At 39.3% G+C, this 21,841-nt stretch overlaps 1 protein-coding gene and 1 long non-coding RNA gene across 3 annotated transcripts; both read left to right on the top strand.

The window, feature by feature from the left end:
- The first annotated feature begins 4,484 nt into the window (after positions 1-4,484).
- Positions 4,485-13,009, top strand: LOC121548042 (Golgi apparatus membrane protein TVP23 homolog B). Its single transcript, XM_041859443.1, has 7 exons — positions 4,485-4,564; positions 5,044-5,126; positions 5,262-5,406; positions 5,605-5,694; positions 11,869-11,994; positions 12,225-12,353; positions 12,562-13,009. The coding sequence occupies exons 1-7, from the start codon at positions 4,553-4,555 to the stop codon at positions 12,586-12,588; spliced, it is 612 nt and encodes a 203-aa protein (XP_041715377.1). The 5' UTR covers positions 4,485-4,552; the 3' UTR covers positions 12,589-13,009.
- Positions 13,010-13,512: 503 nt separating this feature from the next.
- On the top strand, positions 13,513-20,433 carry LOC121548070. 2 transcript variants are annotated; one of them, XR_005996596.1, is made up of 6 exons: positions 13,513-13,620; positions 14,486-14,552; positions 14,750-14,934; positions 17,823-17,885; positions 18,015-18,063; positions 20,417-20,433. It is a non-coding gene; the product is annotated as an uncharacterized LOC121548070 (long non-coding RNA). The 2 variants fall into 2 exon arrangements; XR_005996595.1 differs by having other exon boundaries at positions 13,513-13,638.
- The last annotated feature ends 1,408 nt before the right edge of the window (positions 20,434-21,841 follow it).

Here is a 21,841-nt window from a genome sequence, read left to right as displayed (position 1 = left end):
AATTCCTAATAAGACACTTTAGTCATCAACTTTGTGCACAAAACATCCATTTAATTATTCAAATAATTGTCGCTGAGGCTGATTTTTTTTTTCATTACTCATTTTATATGAATCCAATGTCTGCCATGTTTTTGAGTGACGTGATGACGTCATCACTGCTCGCGCAGCTCCCTGTGAACACTGAGTGCTACTGATGTTGATCCGGATATAGGCGGTCCGTAAATCGGTGTATGCGAACGTGAGTAGATTACCTTGAAAACAACAGTCGGACATTTGGAAGCAGTCTCCAGTTCTTATTATATCTCAGTGCTACATCTTCCAACACAGGGGCATACCCAGACCAGAGCAGTTGAACAGGAGCATCTCCAGGCCAGAGCAGCAGAGCAAGAGAACGCTAACTCGAGAGGAGTTGTGTGGACTGTTGTGTGAGGTGCTCAGTGTGGTGAACTGCGCCTCCTACTGGCTACCCCCGCTACTACAGGCAGGACTGGAGCCCTCCCTACTGCTGAATCCCACATCTATATGATCCGCCATAATACCAAAGAAGAAGAAGACAAATATTTGTAATTTGTGTAACGTGTCATTCCAGACTTCAATACTGTAGTTTGACGGCGGAATGAAACAACTTTTTTTATTTACTTTTTCACATAACGGTATTTTTTGTGGGGGCAGGATCATTAACAAAGAGTCAACTCGAATGAACTTTGATTGCTTTTATTATAATTTTTACATTGCAAAAAGTGAAAATGATTTTTCATGCCACGAGGGGGTTCTGGAACAAAACAGTCCAAAACGGAGAGGTGCCAGTGTGGTGAACTGCGCCTCCCACTGGCTACCCCCGCTACTACAGGCAGGACTGGAGCCCTCCCTACCGCTGAATCCCACATCTATATGATCCGCCATAATACCAAAGAAGAAGAAGAAGAAGAAGAAGAAGGAAAAATATTTGTAATTTGTGTAACGTGTCCCTACTGCTGCATCCCACATAAACAGTGCCTTCAGAAAGTATTCACACCCCTTGACTTTTTCCACATTTTGTTGTGTTACAGACTGAATTTAAAATAGATTAAATTAGATTTTTTTGTCACTGGTTTACACACAATACCTCATTATGTCAAAGTGGAATTATGTTTTTGGACATTTTTACAAATCAATTAAAAATGAGAAGCTGAAACGTCTTGAGTCAATAAGTATTCAACCCCTTTGTTCTGGCAAGCCTAAATAAGTTCAGGAGTAAAAATGTGCTTAACAAGTCACATAATAAGTTGCATGGACTCACTCTGTGTGCAGTAATAGTGTTTAACGTGATTTTTGAACGACTACCTCATCTCTGTACACCACACATACAATTATCTGTAAGGTCCCTCAGTCGAGCAGTGAATTTCAAACACACATTCAACCACAAAGACCAGGGAGGTTTTCCAATGCCTCACAAAGAAAGGCACTTATTGGTAGAGGGGTAAAACAAAAAGAAAAGCAGACATTGAATATCCCTTTGAGCATGGTGAAGTTATTAATTACACTTTGGATGGTGTATCAATACACCCAGTCACTACAAAAATACAGGTGTCCTTTCTAACTCAGTTGCCGGAGAGGAAAGAAACTGCTCAGGGATTTCACCATGAGGCCAATGGTAACTTGAAAACAGTTACAGAGTTTAATGGCTGTGATAGGAGAAAACAGAAGATGGATCAACAACATTGTAGTTACTCCACAATACTAACCTAATTGACAGAATAAACATATTCAAAATCGTGCATCCTGTTTGCAACAAGGCAATAAAGTAATAATGCAAAACATTTGTAAAAGCAATTCACTTTTTGTCCTGAATACAAAGTGTTATGTTTGGGGCAAATCCAATACAACACATTACTGAGTACCACTCTCCATATTTTCAAGCATAGTGGTGGCTGCATCAGGTTTTGGGTATCCTTGTAATCGTTAAGGACTGGGGAGGCAAAATCCTTGAGGAAAACCTGGTTCAGTCTGCTTTCCACCAGACACTGGGAGAAGAATTCACCTTTCAGCAGGACAATAACCTAAAACACAAGGCCAAATCTACACTGGAGTTGTTTACCAAGAAGACAGTGAATGTTCCTGAGTGGCCGAGTTACAATTTTGACGTATATCTGCTTGAACATCTATGGCATTACTTGAAAATGGTTGTCTAGCAATGATCAACAACCAATTTGACAGAGCTTGAAGAATTTTGAAAAGAATAATGGGCAAATATTGTACAATCCAGGTATGGAAAGCTCTTAGAGACTTACCCAGAAAGACTCACAGCTGTGATCACTGCCAAAGGTGATTCCTTGAGCAAGGAAGTTAACCCCCAACAACAACTGCTCCCCAGGCGCCGATGATGTGGATGTCGATTAAGGCAGCACCCAGCACCTCTATGATTCAGAGGGCTTGGGTTAAATGCAGAAGCCACATTTCGGTTGAATGCATTCAGTTGTGCAACTGACTAGGTATCCCCTGTTCCTTTCCCTAACATGTATTGACACAGGGGTGTGAATACTTATGTAAATGAGATATTTCTGTATTTCATTTTCAATACATTTGCAAAAAAATTCTAAAAACATGTTTGCACTTTGTCATTATGGGGTATTGTGTGTAGATGGGTGAGAAAGAAATCACTCTGTAACAACAAAATGCGGAATAAGTCAAGGGATATTAATACTTTCTGAAGGCACTGTATGTATATACTGTATTTGTTTTACATTTTGTATAATTGCATGTATTGTTTGCATTTGATGCTTGTTAATTTAAAAAAAAAGTATCGATCTGTTTTCGAACACTTTGCAATTCTTCCTGATGGACAACACACTCATTCTATTTTAATGTTCTGTAACTTTGCACCATGAACAGACCGCATATTACAGCAAGTCTGGGTACCAGTCTTTTTAGGTTACATTCCACTCCTTGCCACTCCTGTCATTTTTCAAATGACGAGTGGAAAACATTCCGCTCCTTGCCGTCAAGTGACAGTAGTGGCAAAAGGAGTGGAACGTAATAGCTGTTGCGGAACGGCTTGTACTGAACGACACGTTTCCCCAAAACGTCATTGTACGTTCTTGAACAGACTTTCAGGTACGTTTGCTACCGTTTGGTGGGCGTGGCGAGGTGTAGCTTGAAGCAACGAGTGACATTTTTAAAGGGTAGTGGCCATGCTGACAGTGTTCCCCAACCACTCCCCATTTTTTAACTGGTCGTTCAGTACAGCACCGTTTCCGTTCTATTGAACGTTCCAGAACCTAAACACGTACTGAATACAGCCCAGGGCTCAACGCACCTCTGGCTAAAATGTGCTTTCAAGACAACTAGTACCGCGTTCAAAATAACTGGGAACTCGGAAAAAAACGAGCTCCGACTTGGAAAAATATATATGAACGGTCATTCAACTCTAAATTCCAACTAGGGAACTCGGGCCTCTTTCTAGAGCGCTGACTTTCCGACCTGATGATCACTGACGTCATGATTTCCGAGTTCCCAGTTGTTTTGAACGAGGCATGAGAACTCTGAACGGGGTCAAATTATGACGTCAGTGAACTTCAGGTCGGAAAGTCGGAGCTCTAGAAAAGCCGAGTAGTTTTATTTATGCATTCTTCAAAGAATATGGGCTCGTTAAGGCACATAATACACTTATTATTCCATATCGTCGGTGTGTTATGTGGAGTGAAGTTGTGTTTATATGCCAATTTCCAATACAATAACTTGTTGGTGAAATGCAGAACGTTTCACAGGTAATGTGTTAATATTAAAGTCACATCTAAGCAATAAATATATTCCTCCAATCTTTTTAAAGATGGAAGCAGGGACACTGAACCACAGGCCATCCATATTACAGAGGAAAGACTGTAACCACTTTAGTTTCAACATACCATTCATTGATTCAAAATCAATAATATTGAAGCCCCAATCCTTGTAGGGTCATATTTTGTTTTGCTGTGATCATATTACTTTCTGAGTGGAGGTACATTATTTATTATTTTCAAAGAATATTAATTTGGCCAATTTCACACACAATGACGTCAAATTTGGTTTATTCCAAAATGATAATGATTTCAATTTCCTAGTCAATAATTTAATTGTATTAGCCAAATTCTTTATACACAAATGTAGATTTTTGAAGATTACCCCCTTATTATTGATTTTTGAAAGAGAGCTTGATATTTTTGTGCAATCATTAAGATTTATTAAAAACAAACATACCCTGAAACTCATACATACAAGCTCATACATACAAGGTGATATGATATGTATAATTGAATGTGCAGTATACAGTATAAGACCTATTACGTTTTTATTTTATTTTTCAGAATTCCTGAGTTGGTTGACCGATAAAATATTTTTCACTCGGAGCTCTTTTTTAAATTTAATTTTAATTTTAATTTGTCTTGAACGCACTGAAGTCAGAAGTTGGAGATTTCCAAGTTCCCATTTGTTTGAACGCGGAAATATTACATCTTCATTGACTCTTGATTGGTCAAAGTCATACACTTTGACCTAACGCGTAAGACGGAAGTGGAGCCCATCCGCAGTTTCCACAATGATGAGACTGGTAAGTCGTCAATTGTCGCTTTCTTTCATCGTATAATTAAATGATTTGATCAAGTTCGGTTATTTGGTATGGCAAACATGTTACTAAGACATCTCATCGTGATGTTGCATCGTGCTGGGACGTATGGACATAAGAAACCTCTCATCCAGAGAAGTTAGCTTGCACGCTAACATCTGTTAGCTAGGATTTGTTTACATGTTAGGCCTATTTAACAAACTGGTTATTTTATGACAGTATTCACCTAACAAATCATGAACACTAACAAATCAATATCTAGCTAGTGAGGTTAGTTAAGTTGTTAGCTAAGTGCCTATCACACACTGGACATGTAACAATCCAGGTATTGGCTGTCTAGCTAGCTGACGTTAGCTGGTTAACGGGTGTCACTGTTTTAACATGCAATGGATGAGCAATGCAGGTTATAGCATTTTAAAATCACGTGTATGGGGTGATGAATGTTTTCTTCCATATGTTTCTAGGATGACAACGATGATGACGTCTCCCTGTTTGATGCAGAGGAGGATACAGGCAGAGGAGGAAAGTCAAAGAAGACTAAAATCAAGTAAGTTGGTTCAGCAATGCACTCAGTGGCTCAGCCAGGAAACGGTATAATGCAATGGCTCTCAGCCCTGAATAGAAGCGACAGACCCATTCAACCTACTGTATTGTATATTCATGCTCTTACCGTGTTTTCCAGACATCCAGTGGCCTCCTTCTTCCACCTATTCTTCAGAGTGAGTGCCATCCTGGTGTACCTGCTCTGTGAGCTCCTCAGCAGTAGCTTCATCGCCTGCATGGTCACCATCATCCTCTTCCTGTCAGCTGACTTCTGGACCGTTAAGGTAGACCCTAAACAGTAGTAGAACAGGCTATAGAACAGTAATAATAATAATAATAATAATAATAATAGATCAGTAACAGCAATAGAATATCGATAGAACAGCAATATAATATCAATAGAACAAGTGTAGATATTGTCAAACCTCTTTCGCTTTAAGTAAGTAGCCTAATGATGTATTAACTCCACTACTATATTTCAGAACATCACAGGGCGGTTGATGGTGGGCCTGAGGTGGTGGAACCAGGTTGATAAAGATGGAAAAAGCCACTGGGTGTTTGAGTCCAGAAAGGTAGATCACACACATCCCAGTCCTTCTGGGCAGACAGTAACTAACTACCCAACTAACTACTACCCTGGGCAGACAGTAACTAACTACCAAACTAACTACTACCCTGGGCAGACAGTAACTAACTAACCAACTAACTACTACCCTCTACTGAAATACCTTCGACTGTAGGGTAAAACCTAGTTCCATAGAACCTGTATCGACTCTGGATTTTGATGTCATAGGGTAAATCCATTTGAATTCAATCACTTTTTTGACAGCATCCCTTTTGATTTAAACAAAATGTTCCATACATGTTTGCCCATGAAAGAAGTGGTTAGAAAGTGACTGACTTTTTGGATGTGAATGTCAAGATAAAGGTGCTCAGTTGACCCATTTTGCATACCCCACCATACCATGAGACATCCATGTCTTCATCACTGGAAAATACAAATGGTTGAGTTTGATATACTTTAAAAGCTTACAAACATTGTTGTCAAACTATTTTATTATTTATTGAAAAAAATGTTTTTGAATAAAAGATCATTTCATTTTTAAACCTTTCAACGTCAATTATCTAAAAACGCGTGAACTGATTTTATTTCTTCATATTCACATATGTTGTAGTTTAGACCCTATTTCACATAATCTGACATTTTTGTGTTGTGCCTGCCATCGGTTGAGACACAACATGCTCTTGAATACAGGGTGGGTGTAATTTCAATCATAGATATAGAATTCATAGAATGGACCTATCCCTTCAGACAACTGCAATTTAGCTGGTACAACATTGAAATTGAATAGAAATGTTAACTTCTAATTACTGCCACAAAGATGGCCGCCGGTCCACCCACCATCAAATGTCAATGTAAATGGTAATATATTTCTATGATTTCAGTAGGTTTCCTATGGAGGATTGACAGTGTAATTTAAAACAACAGATATTCCCATTGAAGTCAACGTTCTCGAATGTGTGGACCTCCAACCATCTTTGTGGTACCACTTGAAAGTTGCCATTTCAAATTTTATTCCCATTTTAGTACATTTATCAGCCAAAACATGACACCACAAAAAAGGTGAACTCATCATGAGGGACCGCAGAGGCGTACCCACACCCACACATGCTCTTGAGTCACAGAAAAAAATAATATATTTTAGAGTTCATTTCCTGCAATTCTACACATTTTGCCATGGGGCGGAGAGAAGACTTTGCAATTTTTATAACAAATTTCATGCAATTTTAAACAGTGTGTGGAAAGTAATGTTTGCAGTTTTTAATATATCAGAGTGAGCGTGACTAACAAAATCAATGGGTGCCCCCTGGTTGGTAATTCGACCATGATTAGCTGGCTAGACTAACTTACCAATCAAAACAATTGTTAGCTGACATGGGCTAATTGAGTGACTGTCAGTGACTGACATAACAAGAGAGAAACTGCTGATGCACAACCACATTTCTAAATTGCATCTTGTGTATTCTGCTATTCTAACTCTCAACAGTAAGTTGAGACCCCTGTTTGAGTTCCACATTTGTTTTTTTCCAGTTGCCCATCCCTGCCTTCAATTATGTAAATTATTGTCTAAGATAAAGCAAATGTGAATATGAAAAAAAGGTTAACTTTTTTTCATTTTTTCTCTTCAGAAATTATTAAATAGTATGACAACCCTGTTTGTAAGCTTTTATATCATATAAATCTCAACCATTTATCTGTTCCTGTGATGAAGACATGGATGTCTCATGGTGTGGTGGGGTATGCAAAATGGGTCAACTTTGAGCACCTTTATATCTCCTGAACGTTTTTGCATTCAGGTCCAAAAAGTCACTTTCTGAGCACTTCTATAGTGGGCAAATACGTATGGAAGGTTTTGTTCAAATCAAAAGGGGTGCAGTCAAAAGTGATTTGAATTCAAATGGATTTACTCCATAACAAAGCCTATTAGTTAGTTTTATCTGACTCCACCTACTGTATACAATCTTGGGGTGCACATTCTTTTGGATACACTCAAAGCATTATAACCCTCAAATCCTAGAACTGACCCAAAAACGTTATATTGCCAAATATATATATATTTTGTAAATATTATTATTATTTTTTTTTTGGGGGGGGGGGTAGATTAGCTTAATATTCCAGATAGATTGTAACTTCCATCAGTGTAATTGTCTGCATCACTTCCAATCCCCCATGTTTTTTATATATATATTCCCCTTTATTACTTTCCAACCCCGCCACCCTTTCCCTACTTGGGGTAAACTAGTGAACAACAATGCTTAGGCCTCTACTTCCAGCTTATACTTACTATCTACATTTTATGGACACAGTCAATTTTACAATAATTATATATATATATATTTATTTTTTTCTCCTGAACTTCTTCTACTCTCAACCTCTCCGATCATTTTCATGATGTCCATCCGGTTTGCTTCTATATGCCATATCTTTCTAACTGTGCTCTTTCCCAAAAGCTCCCAACATACAACCTATATACTTATTATGGACACAGTATGCTTACATTATTAGTTATCTTGTTATTATTTTGTTATTAGTTGTTATTAGTCCCATCCTTCAACTCTATTCAATACCTCCCATCTATCTCATAACAGCATCCATATAGGATTTCTATTTGCCATATATATTTCAACTGTACTGTGATGTTTTACAAAAATTCTGAACCTTTCTATTCTCATTGTTTCTACAGATTGTGAATTAAAAATAGACATTTTTGCTAAAAGTATTATTATATTATTGATCGATCGATTGACTATGACTTTTCAGATCACCCAGTAATGCTATCTGCAAGGTTAGCTCCAGGTAAATATTGCAATCCTTTAGCCATTCCTGGACCTGTGTCCAAAAACAAGCTACAAATGGACAGTACCAAAACAAATGATCTAATGATTCTGTCTCTTCGCATCAAAATCTGCAGAGCTGGGAAGATTGTATCCCCCATATAAATAACATTCTATTGGTAGCAAGAATTTTATATAATAATTTAAATTGAAAGATTCAAAGTTTTGAATCCGGTGTCGTTTTGCGTATCAGTTCATAAACACTATACCATGGGATCGGTACGTCAAAAATCTCTTCCCAACTATTTTGCAATCTATATGGGACGGCTGTCAATCATTTGGTCCTTAAATGAAACTGATATACTTTTTTATTTATCACAGTTTTCCTTAACCAATTATGTTATTTAATGCAAGGCCGACAGACATGTTCCTTACTTTCTCCCCCTTCCACTTTCCTCTTCCATTTTTGCGGTAAGGCTGCAATTATTTGGTTGTAATTTTGTGTAGAGCAGACATTTCCATATGTTTTTGTTAGCTGCATGTGCGACAACTCCACCAGTCCTACCGATGATATAATTTACGAATATTATACCTTTTTAAAACATTTTGTCCCAAAAAAAAAAAAAGTTTTTTTGTCAATTAGTATATTTGACTTTAACCACAATATTTGTTGCATTATTTGTTCTGTCGTTTCTGGAGGATTAAATTGAAATTGCAACCAACTTTCTATGGCTTGTTTTAGAAATAGTGATATTTGGGAGATGATTTCCTTTTCAAATAACTGAAAGTGAGAGGTTGTAATCTGAATAAAGGGAAAAAGGCCATTCTTGAACATTGGATGAGACAATCTTACTAATCTGCTAGAGAAGCAGTTTGGATTTAAGTATAACTTTTGTATGACTGAAGCTTTTAGTGATAGGTCTAATGCTTTAATATTTAATAATGTCTGTCCTTTCATATTCATTATATAAATAGGCCCGTTTAATTTTGTCTGGCTTGCCTTTCCAAATAAAATTGAATATTTGTTTCTCATAGAATTAAAAAAACTGTTCGCTAGGCGTAGGCAAGACCATAAGCAAATAGGTAAACTGGGATAATACTAAAGAGTTAATCAGGGTGATTTTCCCACAAATTGACAGGTATTTACCTTTCCATGGTAGCAAGATCTTATCTATTTTTGCTAACTTTCTATTATAATTTATTGAAGTGAGATCATTTATTTCCTTTGGGATATGTATTCCGAGTATATCCACATCACCATCAGACCATTTTATTGGTAAACTACATTGTAATGTAAAAATTGTATTTTTTAGTGATCCAATACGTAATATAGTACATTTGTCATAATTTGGTTGTAATCCAGAGAGGTTAGAAAATGTATCTAGATCCTCTATGAGGCTGTGGAGGGATTCTAGTTGTGGATTTAAAAGAAAACATGAATCATCAGCGTACAATGACACATTTTGTTTGTAAGCCCTGGATTTCTAATCCTCTGATATTATTGTTGGATCTGATTTTAATAGCTAACATCTCGATGGCCACAATAAATAGATATGCCGATAGTGGACAACCTTGTTTTACTCCTCTTGACAGTTTAATAGTTTCCGAGAATTAGCCATTATTTACTATTTTACACCTATGGTTACTATACATGATTTTGACCCATTTTATAAGAGATTCTCCAAAATTGAAATGATCCAGGCATTTATATATAAACCCCAGTCGTACTTTATCAAATGCCTTTTCGAAGTCTGCTATGAATAGCAGGCCTGGTTTCCCAGATTTTCCATAATGTTCTATTGTTTCCAATACTTGCCTTATATTATCTCCAATGTATCTTCCATGTAAAAAAACCTGTCTGATTAGAATGAATAATATCCGACAATACCTTTTTAATTCTATGCGCTATACATTTTGCTAGAATTTTTGCATCACAACACTGAAGTGTAAGGGGCCTCCAATTTTTTAAATGGACTGGCTCTTTAGATTTTCCACTTGTATCCTGTTTCAGTAATAATGAGATCAGACCTTCTTCTTGAGTGTCAGATAATCTACCATTTACATAGGAGTGGTTAAAACATGCTAATAATGGTCCTCTTAGTATATCAAAAAAGGTTTGGTATACCTCGACTGGTATGCCATCCAACCCTGGAGTTTTCCCGGAATTAAAGTCTTTAATTGCATCCAGAAGTTCCTCCGTAATTTCACCTTCACATGAGTCTTTCTGTATGGCTGTTAATTTCACATTATCAATAGAAACAAAATCTCTACAATTAGCTTCAGTTAGAGGAGATGGAGGCGACTGAAACGAAAACATATGCTTAAAGTACTTTGTTTCCTCCTTCAAAATATAATTTGGTGAATCATGGGTGACTCCCTCAATTGTAACCAGTTTCATTAAATTCTTTTTGGTAGCATTCCTATGTTGAAGATTAAAAAATAATTGTGTGCATTTTTCCCCATATTCCATCCAGTTTGCTTTATTTTTATAATATATTACACTTGATCTTTCTTGAATTAGTTTCTTCATTTCTTTTTGTTTTTCCTCTAATATATTTTGAGCCTCTATGTTACAGTTGTTATTGCTATCTATCTGTTCTGTTAGACTTTCTATTTCCTTTGTTAGTATAAACTCTTTTGACCTAAATTGCTTTTGTTTTCGAGATGAGTACTTAATTGCATGGCCTCTAAAGGCACATTTTAAAGGTGTCCCTTACAATAAGGGGATTTGCTGTACCTATGTTATGTCGGGAAAAAGTCAGTTATAAATTCCTCTGTCCTAGTTAAAAATTTATAATCATCCAAAAGGCTTTCATAAAATTTCCAATATCCTCGCCCACGTGGAAATTCAGTAAGAGTACTGTATATGCCAATTATATGATGGTCCGACCGCATTCTGTCTCCTATCAACACTTTTTAAACTTTTGGTGCCAACGAGAATGACATAAGAAAGAAGTCAAGATGACTAGCTTGATTGAGTCTCCGCCATGTGTATCTCACTAGATCAGGATATTTAAACCTCCATATATCTACTAGTTCTAATGTATCCATGACATTCACGATTTCCTTAAGAGCATGTGGGTGATTGTTTGTGGTGTGATTTCCTTTATGGTCCATTGAGCTATTTAAAACAGTATTATAATCCCCCACCATAATAATATTGTCTTGAATTGCTTGCAGGGTTAATAATTTATTATATATATATATTGTAAAAAGTGTGGATCATCATTATTTGGTCCATAAAGGTTAATGAGCCATATATGTTTATGGTCCAATAACATATTTGAAATAATCCATCTACCTTGCGTATCTATTTGGACAAAATACTTGCCAAATACTTACTTGGTCGACAAGCTTAGTTGGCATCCACAGATGTGAGAATAACCTCTCTTGTTGTCTATTCACCTCAGGAGAATTCGAAGCAGCTGGTGTCAGACTCCGAGACGAGGGTCTTCTGGCTGGGCCTGGTCGTGTGTCCTGTCATCTGGGTCTTCTTTGTCTTCAGCACCCTCTTCTCCTTCAAGATTAAGTGGCTGGTTAGTTTTAATATAAATACTGTATGTACCACTTAGCAGACACTTCTACCCAAAGTGGCTTACAGTACAGTGAGTGCACGATTCATTTTCTTTGTCTACGGGGATCACTAACGGGAATTGAACCCACGAGCATGGCAACGCCATCGCCATACACTCTCACTGTGAGGTTGCATCAGTGTCAAAAGTCCTGTGTAAATCCCTGTTGTCGTCATCTCCTCTCCTCCACCCAGGCTGTGGTGATCATGGGCGTGGTGTTACAGGGGGCTAACCTGTATGGGTATGTTCGCTGTAAAGTGGGCAGCAGGACGAACTTCAAGGACTTGGCTACTAACTATTTCGGACGGCAGATTCTCAAACAGGTGACTTTTTTCTAATGCACAGTCTTAAGAATGTTTCATTTAATTTCAGAAGTGTGCCCTTTGAAAGCTCCCTGACACTCTTCAGGAGAATCGGGATACAACGTAGATAGGCCTTCCCGGAAAATGGACAAGAATCGTTTGCATTTATTGGATCAGTATTTTGTATCTAATGTTTGTGTTTTTGTTGTGTGTGTTTTCTCTCTGACAGGCAATGACTAAACAAGAGGAGTCATAAAGAAGGACGACTACTCTTAAGATTTTAACTTATGTTTGCATTATTGTGAATGCCACTGTATATCTGGAGTTTTACTAGTAACTAATACTTAATAGAAACCTTTCGGGACATTGCTTACCTTTTTGAAGAGTTTTCCCATTTTGATACCATTTCAAGAGAGAAATAGCATAATTTGTAGATAAGGCTGTTTTTCCACTGTAGCTATACTGACTCAAAGCAAATCCCTTATCTGTTTTGTTGTTTTGCATATTTGTTGCTTTGCCTAGACTTTATACAATACAATTTAAATGTTGTTTCTGACTTGTATTATACAAACATGTTGCCTGTATAATATTCATGGTTGTAAATATAGAACATCAAGGTCATGTGTTCACGTGAGACGTCTTTTTGTGCAAATACATTTATAACATTTCCAAAATGACCGGCATGTTTTTTTTGGAGTTATTTTGGATTGACTGCATGAGGTGCATACTCACACTTTACTCATTGTCAGTATTGTACTCTTGAAATATGATTATTGAAACGCACAGTCAAAACATCAGTGAACCCACTGCTAAACTTTTTGGAATCTGAAATCTTTAATGTTACTTTGATGTTTGGGGTCAAAGAGTACATCAACCCCCTCTGATTTGTAGTGTTACTTATGGGAACTTGGTGGGAAGGTATTTTTATTAGATGAAATGATGTGGCATAGTTGAATCAATATTTTGTAAGTAACTTATGAACCTACTTAGCATCAGTCATGCATGCTGGTCATAAGTTAGGTCCAGTGCTCCACAAATGTTAGCGACACCTTGTGGTATATTATTGCAAGATTTTCTGCCACAACAAAGATGGCCACTGTCCATGACCGACGTGAAGAAGACGTATAGAGTAAGCGAGCTCGTGTTGATTGTCCCGCCCCAACCAATGGACAATCTGGGTGTCGTTATTATTTTGTTGAATAGCTTTTGCTAAAGATATGTTCCATACTAGTAGCCTTTATTCTGTATCCACGTTTGGCACGAACAGTCAGGATGATCCCGCCCGAGGGTGAGTCCGCGGGAAGAGGTGGGTTTCAGGAAATCAGAAGGGTAGCTAGCTTGACTTTGGCAATTAACTACTTTGGCGATTTAATTTGTCTTATTTTCTGCCATTTGTATGCATTTTATGAGTGTAACTTATCCAAATGATAAGTGCACAGTAAATGTTCCCTTACAAAAAAAGATTGCCGTTTTGACTTCCCGAGTGGCGCAGTGGTCTAAGGCACTGCATCGCAGTGCTAGCTGTGCCACTAGAGATCCTGGTTCGAATCCAGGCTCTGTCGTAGCCGGCCGCAACCGGGAGACCAATGGGGCGGCGCACAATTGGCCCAGCGTCGTCCAGGGTAGGGGAGGGAATGGCCGGCAGGGAGGTAGCTCAGTTGGTAGAGCATGGCGTTTGCAACGCCAGGGTTGTGGGTTCGATTCCCACGGGGGGCCAGTATGAAAATAAAAAAAGAATAATGTATGCACTAACTGTAAGTCGCTCTGGATAAGAGCGTCTGCTAAATGACGTAAATGAAACTGCAGTAACTGCAGTCAACTGGTATTTTGGACGCAGTAATTGCAGAATAACTGCAAAATCACTGCAGTAATTGTATTTATTTATTTTGGATGCAGTATACTACAATGTACTGCAGTTATACTGCACTCAGACTGCAGTATTTTATATTATACTGCACTCAGACTGCAGGAAGGGTTGAGCCATCATACCACACTTCACTTGTCATAACAGGCACACAGAGACGTTTTCTTTTGATCAGGAATCTAAAAAATTGTAGGCACTAGCAATGGCTTGTTTATAAGCAGTTACAGCATAGTTCTATCTAGTCTAACCACTGTTGTCATAATGTGTTTATTCCCTCTATGAATAACAGGAACAGGAAACCCTGTCCTTCATCAGAGAGAACATGGAGAAGAGTGATCAGCTGATTTAAAGGAATGGTATGTATCTACTCAACAATAAGGCAATCCATACTCACACTTTGCTCATTGTCAGTATTGTACTCTTGAAATATGATTATTGCAACGCATAGCCAAAACATCAATGAACCCTCCAAAGCTGTCCAAAACATGTTACAAGGGCAACATTATAGACCATCTCTGACGTCCTTTCCTACTCAACTCTTTCTGTCGCCCAGGCGTCCATTTTGTCATCGTTTGAGAGTCGTCTGATGTAGCTGGAGAACTCCATCATCCCAGTACACAAGCAGACAGAGAACCTACAGAGGCTTCAGGAGAACGTGGATAAGACCCTGTCCTGCCTGGACCATGTCATCAGTTACTACCATATAGCCAAGGACACCGACAGGATCATCAGAGAGGGGTGAGAGTTCAGAGCGAGAAAGAGACTCACAGGTCAGGTCACATGTTTAAAAAACGTTTATTTAACCTTTATTTTCACAGGGAAGACATATTTAGACCTAGGACTCTTTTCCAAATGCGCCCTGTATGATACAATATAAAATACACATTAAACAAACATATATTTACACTACCGGTCAAAAGTTTTAGAACACCTACTCATTCAAGGGTTTTTCTTTATTTTTACTATTTTCTACATTGTAGAATAATAGTGAAGACACCAACACTATGAAATAACACAATGGAATCATGGAGTAACCAAAAAAGTGTTAAAGAAATCAAAATATATTTTATATTTGAGATTCTTCAAATAGCCACCCTTTGCCTTGATGACAGCTTTGCACACTCTTGGCATTCTCTCAACCAGCTTCACTTGGAATTATTTTCCAACAGTCTTGAAGGAGTTCCCACATATGCTGAGCACTTGTTGGCTGCTTTTCCTTCACTCTGAGGTCCGACTCATCCCAAACCATCTCAATTTGGTTGATGTCAGGGGATTGTGGAGGGCAGGTCATCTGATGCAGCACTCCATCACTCTCCTTCTTGGTAAAATAGTCCTTACACAGCCTGGAGGTGTGTTGGGTCATTGTCCTGTTGAAAACAAATTATAGTCCCACTAAGCCCAAACCAGATGGGATGGCATATTGCTGCAGAATGCTGTGGTAGCCATGCTCGTGAAGTGTGCCTTAAATTCTAAATAAATCACATACAGTGTCACCAGCAAAGCACCCCCACACCATAACACCTCCTCCTCCATGCTTTACGGTGAGAAATACACATGCGGAGATCATCTGTTCACCCACACCGCGTCTCATAAAGACACAGCGGTTGGAACCAGAAATCTCCAATTTGGACTCCAGACCAAAGGACACATTTCCACCGGTCTAATGTCCATTGCTCGTGTTTCTTGGCCCAAGCAAGTCTCTTCTTCTTATTGGTGTCCTTTAGTAGTGGTTTCTTTGCAGCAATTCGACCATGAAGGCCTGATTCACACAGTCTCCTCTGAACAGTTGATGTTGAGATGTGTCTGTTACTTGAACTCTGTGAAGCATTTATTTGGGCTGCAATTACTGAGGCTGGTAACTCTAATGAACTTATCCTCTGCAGCAGAAGTAATTCTGGGTCTTCCATTCCTGTGGCGGTCCTCATGAGAGACAGTTTCATCATAGCGCTTGATGGTTTTTGCGACTGCACTTGAAGAAACTTTAAAAGTTATTGAAATGTTCCGGATTGACTGACCTTCATGTCTTAAAGTAATGATGGACTGTCATTTCTCTTTGCTTATTTGAGCTGTTCTTGCCATAATATGGACTTGGTATTTTACCAAATAGGGTTGGTTATCTTCTGTATACCACCCCTACCTTATCACAACACAACTGATTGGCTCAAACGCATTAAGAAGGAAAGCAATTCCACAAATTAACTTTTAAGAAGGCACACCTGTTAATTGAAATGCATTCCAGGTGACTACCTCATGAAGCTGGTTGAGAGAACGCCAAGCGTGTCCAAAGCTGTCATCAAGGCAAAGTGTGGCTACTTTGAAGAATCTCAAATATAAAATATATTTTGATTTGTTTAACACTTTTTTTGGTTACTACTTGATTCCATATGTGTTATTTCATAGTTTTGATGTCTTCACTATTATTCTACAATGTAGAAACTAGTAAAAATAAAGAAAAACCCTTGAATGAGTAGGTCATTCTAAAACTTTTGACCAGTAGTGTAGGATCATCTGCTTAAAACCTCTTAAGGATCACACCCTTTTTTTCAATTTTCGTCTAAAATGAAATACCCAAATCTAACTGCCTGTAGCTCAGGACCTGAAGCAAGGATATGCATATTCTTGATACCATTTGAAAGGAAACACTTTGAAGTTAGTGGAAATGTGAAATTAATGTAGGAGAATATAACACATTAGATCTGGTAAAAGATAATACAAACAAAAAAACATGCGTTTTCTATTTCTTTTGGGTTCCATCATCTTTGAAATGCAAGAGAAAGGCCACAATATAATATTGCAGTTTAGGCGCAATTTAGATTTTGGCAGCAGTGTGCGCGCAAAGTTTCAGATAGATCCAGTGAAGCGTTGCAATACTGGACAATTTTTTATCAAGTCTGTCCAAATGTGCCGAATTGGTCAATTGATACATTTTCAAGTACATAACTATAGAGAACTTACAAAAATGATATGGTAATACAAAATGTAAGTTTACATACTCCCAGGAATGTCATACATGATGGATCATTATACACTAACCTTCACACATCTAGATGGTAGGGCGGGGTGGGTGTGGAGCCAGAGACGGCAATGGTTCAAACTGTAGAACCCAGTTCCTACATTTGAATATAAACATGGATTTTATCAAACAAAACTATGCTACATTTTATCTTTGGGACCCTCAGGATGACAAATCAGAGCAAGATTACTGAATGTAAGTACATTACTTACCTTCAGAGGTGAATGTATCAAACCAGTTGCCGTGATACGTTTTTTGTTGTGTCACTGTGATAGCTACTGTAAATTGGACAGTGCAGTTAGATTAACAAGAATTTAAGCTTTCTGCCCATATAAGATGTGTATGCCCTGGAAAGTTTCATGTTACTTACAACAGTCATGCTAATCACATTAGCGCACGTTAGCTCAACCGTCCCGTATACGGGACACCGATCCTGTAGAGGTTAATGACAAAAATGGTAAATGTAAGAACTACTACCCTCCATCCATCACCGCTTAGCTCTGTTTACCCTACTATACACAGCTTGAACCCATTAACAAACTGTTCTCTTAACTGTGTACACTATGTATGTACAGCATCTCCTAGTGTTGTCTATCTCTCTTTTCTATTACAGAATGACCCTGACAAGGAGCACAACATGCCCAAGGATGGAACGGTCCATGAGCTCACCAGCAACGTAAACCAACACCATCCCTCTTGACATCCAATCTGGAGTTTAAATAGTGGTATACGTTGCTGTCACATCCCTTCATCCCTTACCTCAGTTCACCCTGGTCTCTTTCTCATCCCCATCCTGTTCCTTCAGCAGCTGCTGGACATCCTGGAGACTGTTGGAGCCATGCTGACCTCTCAAGGTAGGGAGGGCTTAGTGGACCTTCCAGGGCCTGGGGCCCATCCCAGATGGCACCCTATTCACTATATAGGGAATAGGGTGCCATTTGGGACACTGCCCTGCTCTCCTGTTAGTGACCACTAGCCTCTGTTTAATGTTTGTCTGTTCTGAAACAGTAGTAGACCATAGGAGAAGTCCCATGTATCCACCAACTGATTTTTGTACTAGAAACTAGATTTCCTGTCCAGTTACGTCTCATCAGCATTTCTCTCCTCCAGAGTTCTTTCTGGTCCTACTTCCTCCGCCTGTGTCTTTAACTTCCTCTTGTGTGCTGCTGTCTTGACCATACCTCTTCCTCTTCCTCTCCATCGCTACTGCCTTTTTCTGCCTCTCGAGGGAGCCCCTAGACCAGGGGTGTCAAACATACAGGGAGCCCCTGGACCAGGGGTGTCAAACATATGCCTGCTTTATAAATGACTCAAACCAAATCGAAAACTGTGTAGAAATGATAATGGACCTACATTCATACAGTTTCACGACTGTCTCCAGCTCTCTAATAATCACCGAAATGAAAGCTAGATAGCATCGAAAATTCCAAAAACGATGAGTAGAGGTCTATTTTTTTTATTTATTTTGATGGCGAAGAAATATAACCAATTTTCAGTGTGGTGAAGACCGAATGCGGTCCCCGGGACAAAATTAGTTTGACATCCCTGCCCTATACACCCCATATACAGTGCAAAGTATTCATACCCCTTGACTTTTTCCACATTTTGTTACATTACAGCCTTATTCTAAAATTGATTAAAAAATAAAAGAATCCTCATCAATCTACACACAATACCCCATAATGACAAAGCAAAAACTGGTTTTTAGAAATATCACATTTACATAAGTATTCAGACCCTTTACTCAGTACTTTTCTGAAGCACCTTTGGCAGCGATTACAGCCTCGAGTCTTCTTGGGTATGACGCTACAAGCTTGGCACACCTGTATTTGGGGAGATTCTCCCATTCCTTTCTGAAGATCCTCTCAAGCTCTGTCAGGTTGGATGTGGAGCGTTGCTGCACAGCTTTTTTCAGGTCTCTCCAGAGATGTTCGATCGGGTTCAAGTCCGGGTTCTGGCTGGGCCACTCAAGGACATTCAGAGACTTGTCCTGAAGCCAGTCCTGCGTTGTCTTGGCTGTGTGCTTAGGGTCGTTGTCCTGTTGGATGGTGAACCTTCGCCCCAGTCTGAGGTCCTGAGCGCTCTGGAGCAGGTTTTTATCAAGGATCTCTCTGTACTTTGCTCCGTTCATCTTTGCCTTGATCCTGACTAGTCTCCCAGTCCCTGCCGCTGAAAAACTACCCCACAGCATGATGCTGCCACCACCATGCTTCACCGTAGGGATGGTGCCAGGTTTCCTCCAGACGTGACGCTTGGCATTCAGGCCAAAGAGTTCAATCTTGGTTTCATCAGACCAGAGAATGTTCGTTCTCATGTTTGAGAGTCTTTAGGTGCCTTTTGGCAAACTCCAAGCGGGCTGTCATGTGCCTTTTACTGAGGAGTGGCTTCCGCCACTCTACCATAAAGGCCTGATTGGTGGAGTGCTGCAGAGATGGCTGTCCTTCTGGAAGGTTCTCCCATCTCCACAGATGAACTCTGGAGCTCTGTCAGAGTGACCATCGGGTTCTTGGTCACCTCTCTGACCAAGGCCCTTCTCCCCTGATTGCTCAGTTTCCCCGGGCGGCCAGCTCTAGGAAGAATCTTGGTGGTTCCAAACTTCTTCTATTTAAGAATGATGGAGGCCACTGTGTTCTTGGGGACCTTCAATGAAATATCACATTCAATGCTGCAGACATTTTTTGGTACCCTTCCCCAGATCTGTGCCTCGTCACAGTCCTGTCTCTGAGCTCTACGGACAATTCCTTTGACCTCATGGCTTGGTTTTTGCTCTGACATGCACTGTCAACTGTGGGACCTTATATAGACAGGTGTGTGCCTTTCCAAATAATCTCCAATCAATTGAATTTACCACAGGTGCACTCCAATCAAGTTGTAGAAACATCTTAAGGATGATCAATGGAAACAGAATGCACCTGAGCTCAATTTCGAGTCGCATAGCAAAGGGTCTGAATACTTATGTAAATAAGGTGTTTCTGTTTTTATTTGTAATACATTTGCTAAAATGTCTAAACCTGGTTTCGCTTTTTCATTTTGGGGTATTTTGTGTGGATTGCAAAAAAATATCATATTTAATCCATTTTAGAATAAAGCTGTAACTTTACAAAATGTGTAAAAAGTCAAGGGGTATGAATACTTTCCGAAGGCACTAAGTATACCAAACATTAAGGACACCTTCCTAATATTGAGTTGCATCCCTTTGCCCCTCAGAACATCCTCAATCCCCCTCAGGAGACTGAAAAGATTTGGCATGGGTCCTCAGATCCTCAAAAAAGTCTACAGCTGCACCATCGAGAGCATCCTGACTGGTTGCATCACCGCCTGGTATGGCAACTGCTTGGCCTCCGACCGCAAGGCACTACAGAGGGTAGTGCGTACGGCCCAGTACATCACTGGGGCCAAGCTTCCTGCCATCCAGGACCTCTATTCCAGGCGGTGTCAGAGGAAAGCCCTCAAAATTGTCAAAGACTCCAGTCACCCTAGTCATAGACTGTTCTCTCTGCTACCGCACGGCAAGCGGTACCGGAGTGCCAAGTCTAGGTCCAAAAGACTTCTCCCTGTAGAACCCTGAGGTAAGAATATCCCTTTAGAACCCTGAGGTAAGAATATCCCTTTAGAACCCTGAGGTAAGAATATCTTTCTAGAACCCTGAGGTAAGAATATCCCTATAGAACCCAGAGGTAAGAATATCCCTCTAGAACCCTGAGGTAAGAATATCCCTTCAGAACCCTGAGGTAAGAATATCCCTTTAGATTTCCTAGGTAAGAATATCCCTTTAGAACCCTGAGGTAAGAATATCCTTCTAGAACCCTGAGGTAAGAATATCTCTTTAGAACCCAGAGGTAAGAATATCCCTGTAGAACCCAGAGGTAAGAATATCCTTCTAGAACCCTGAGGTAAGAATATCCCTTCAGAACCCTGAGGTAAGAATATCCCTTTAGAATTCCTAGGTAAGAATATCCCTTTAGAACCCAGAGGTAAGAATATCCTTCTAGAACCCAGAGGTAAGAATATCCCTCTAGTACCCCGAGGTAAGAATATCCCTTTAGAACCCTGAGGTAAGAATATCCCTTTAGAACCCCTAGGTAAGAATTACACTTTAGAACCCTGAGGTAAGAATATCCTTCTAGAACCCTGAGGTAAGAATATCCCTGTAGAACCCAGAGGTAAGAATATCCCTTTAGAACCCTGAGGTAAGAATATCCCTTTAGAACCCTGAGGTAAGAATATCCCTTTAGAACCCTGAGGTAAGAATATCCCTTTAGAATTCCTAGGTAAGAATATCCCTTTAGAACCCCGAGGTAAGAATATCCTTCTAGAACCCTGAGGTAAGAATATCTCTTTAGAACCCCGAGGTAAGAATATCCTTCTAGAACCCTGAGTTAAGAATATCTCTTTAGAACCCTGAGGTAAGAATATCCCTGTAGAACCCAGAGGTAAGAATATCCTTCTAGAACTCAGAGGTAAGAGTTACCCTTTAGAACCCCTAGGTAAGAATATCCCTCTAGAACCCAGAGGTAAGAATATCCCTCTAGAACCCAGAGGTAAGAATATCCCTCTAGAACCCAGAGGTAAGAATATCCCTCTAGAACCCAGAGGTAAGAATATCCCTCTAGAACCCAGAGGTAAGAATAT

The sequence above is a fragment of the Coregonus clupeaformis genome, chromosome 31, assembly GCF_020615455.1.
Source record: "Coregonus clupeaformis isolate EN_2021a chromosome 31, ASM2061545v1, whole genome shotgun sequence".
Classification (NCBI taxonomy): domain Eukaryota; kingdom Metazoa; phylum Chordata; class Actinopteri; order Salmoniformes; family Salmonidae; genus Coregonus; species Coregonus clupeaformis.
This window is presented reverse-complemented; position numbering and strand designations above follow the sequence as displayed.

Bases quoted from the DNA above. Each gene is read 5' to 3' on its own strand.
- LOC121548042 (XM_041859443.1), top strand. The intron at 5,127-5,261 runs GTAAGTTGGTTC...CGTGTTTTCCAG, and splicing joins TCAAAGAAGACTAAAATCAA to ACATCCAGTGGCCTCCTTCT. The intron at 11,995-12,224 runs GTTAGTTTTAAT...TCCTCCACCCAG, and splicing joins CCTTCAAGATTAAGTGGCTG to GCTGTGGTGATCATGGGCGT.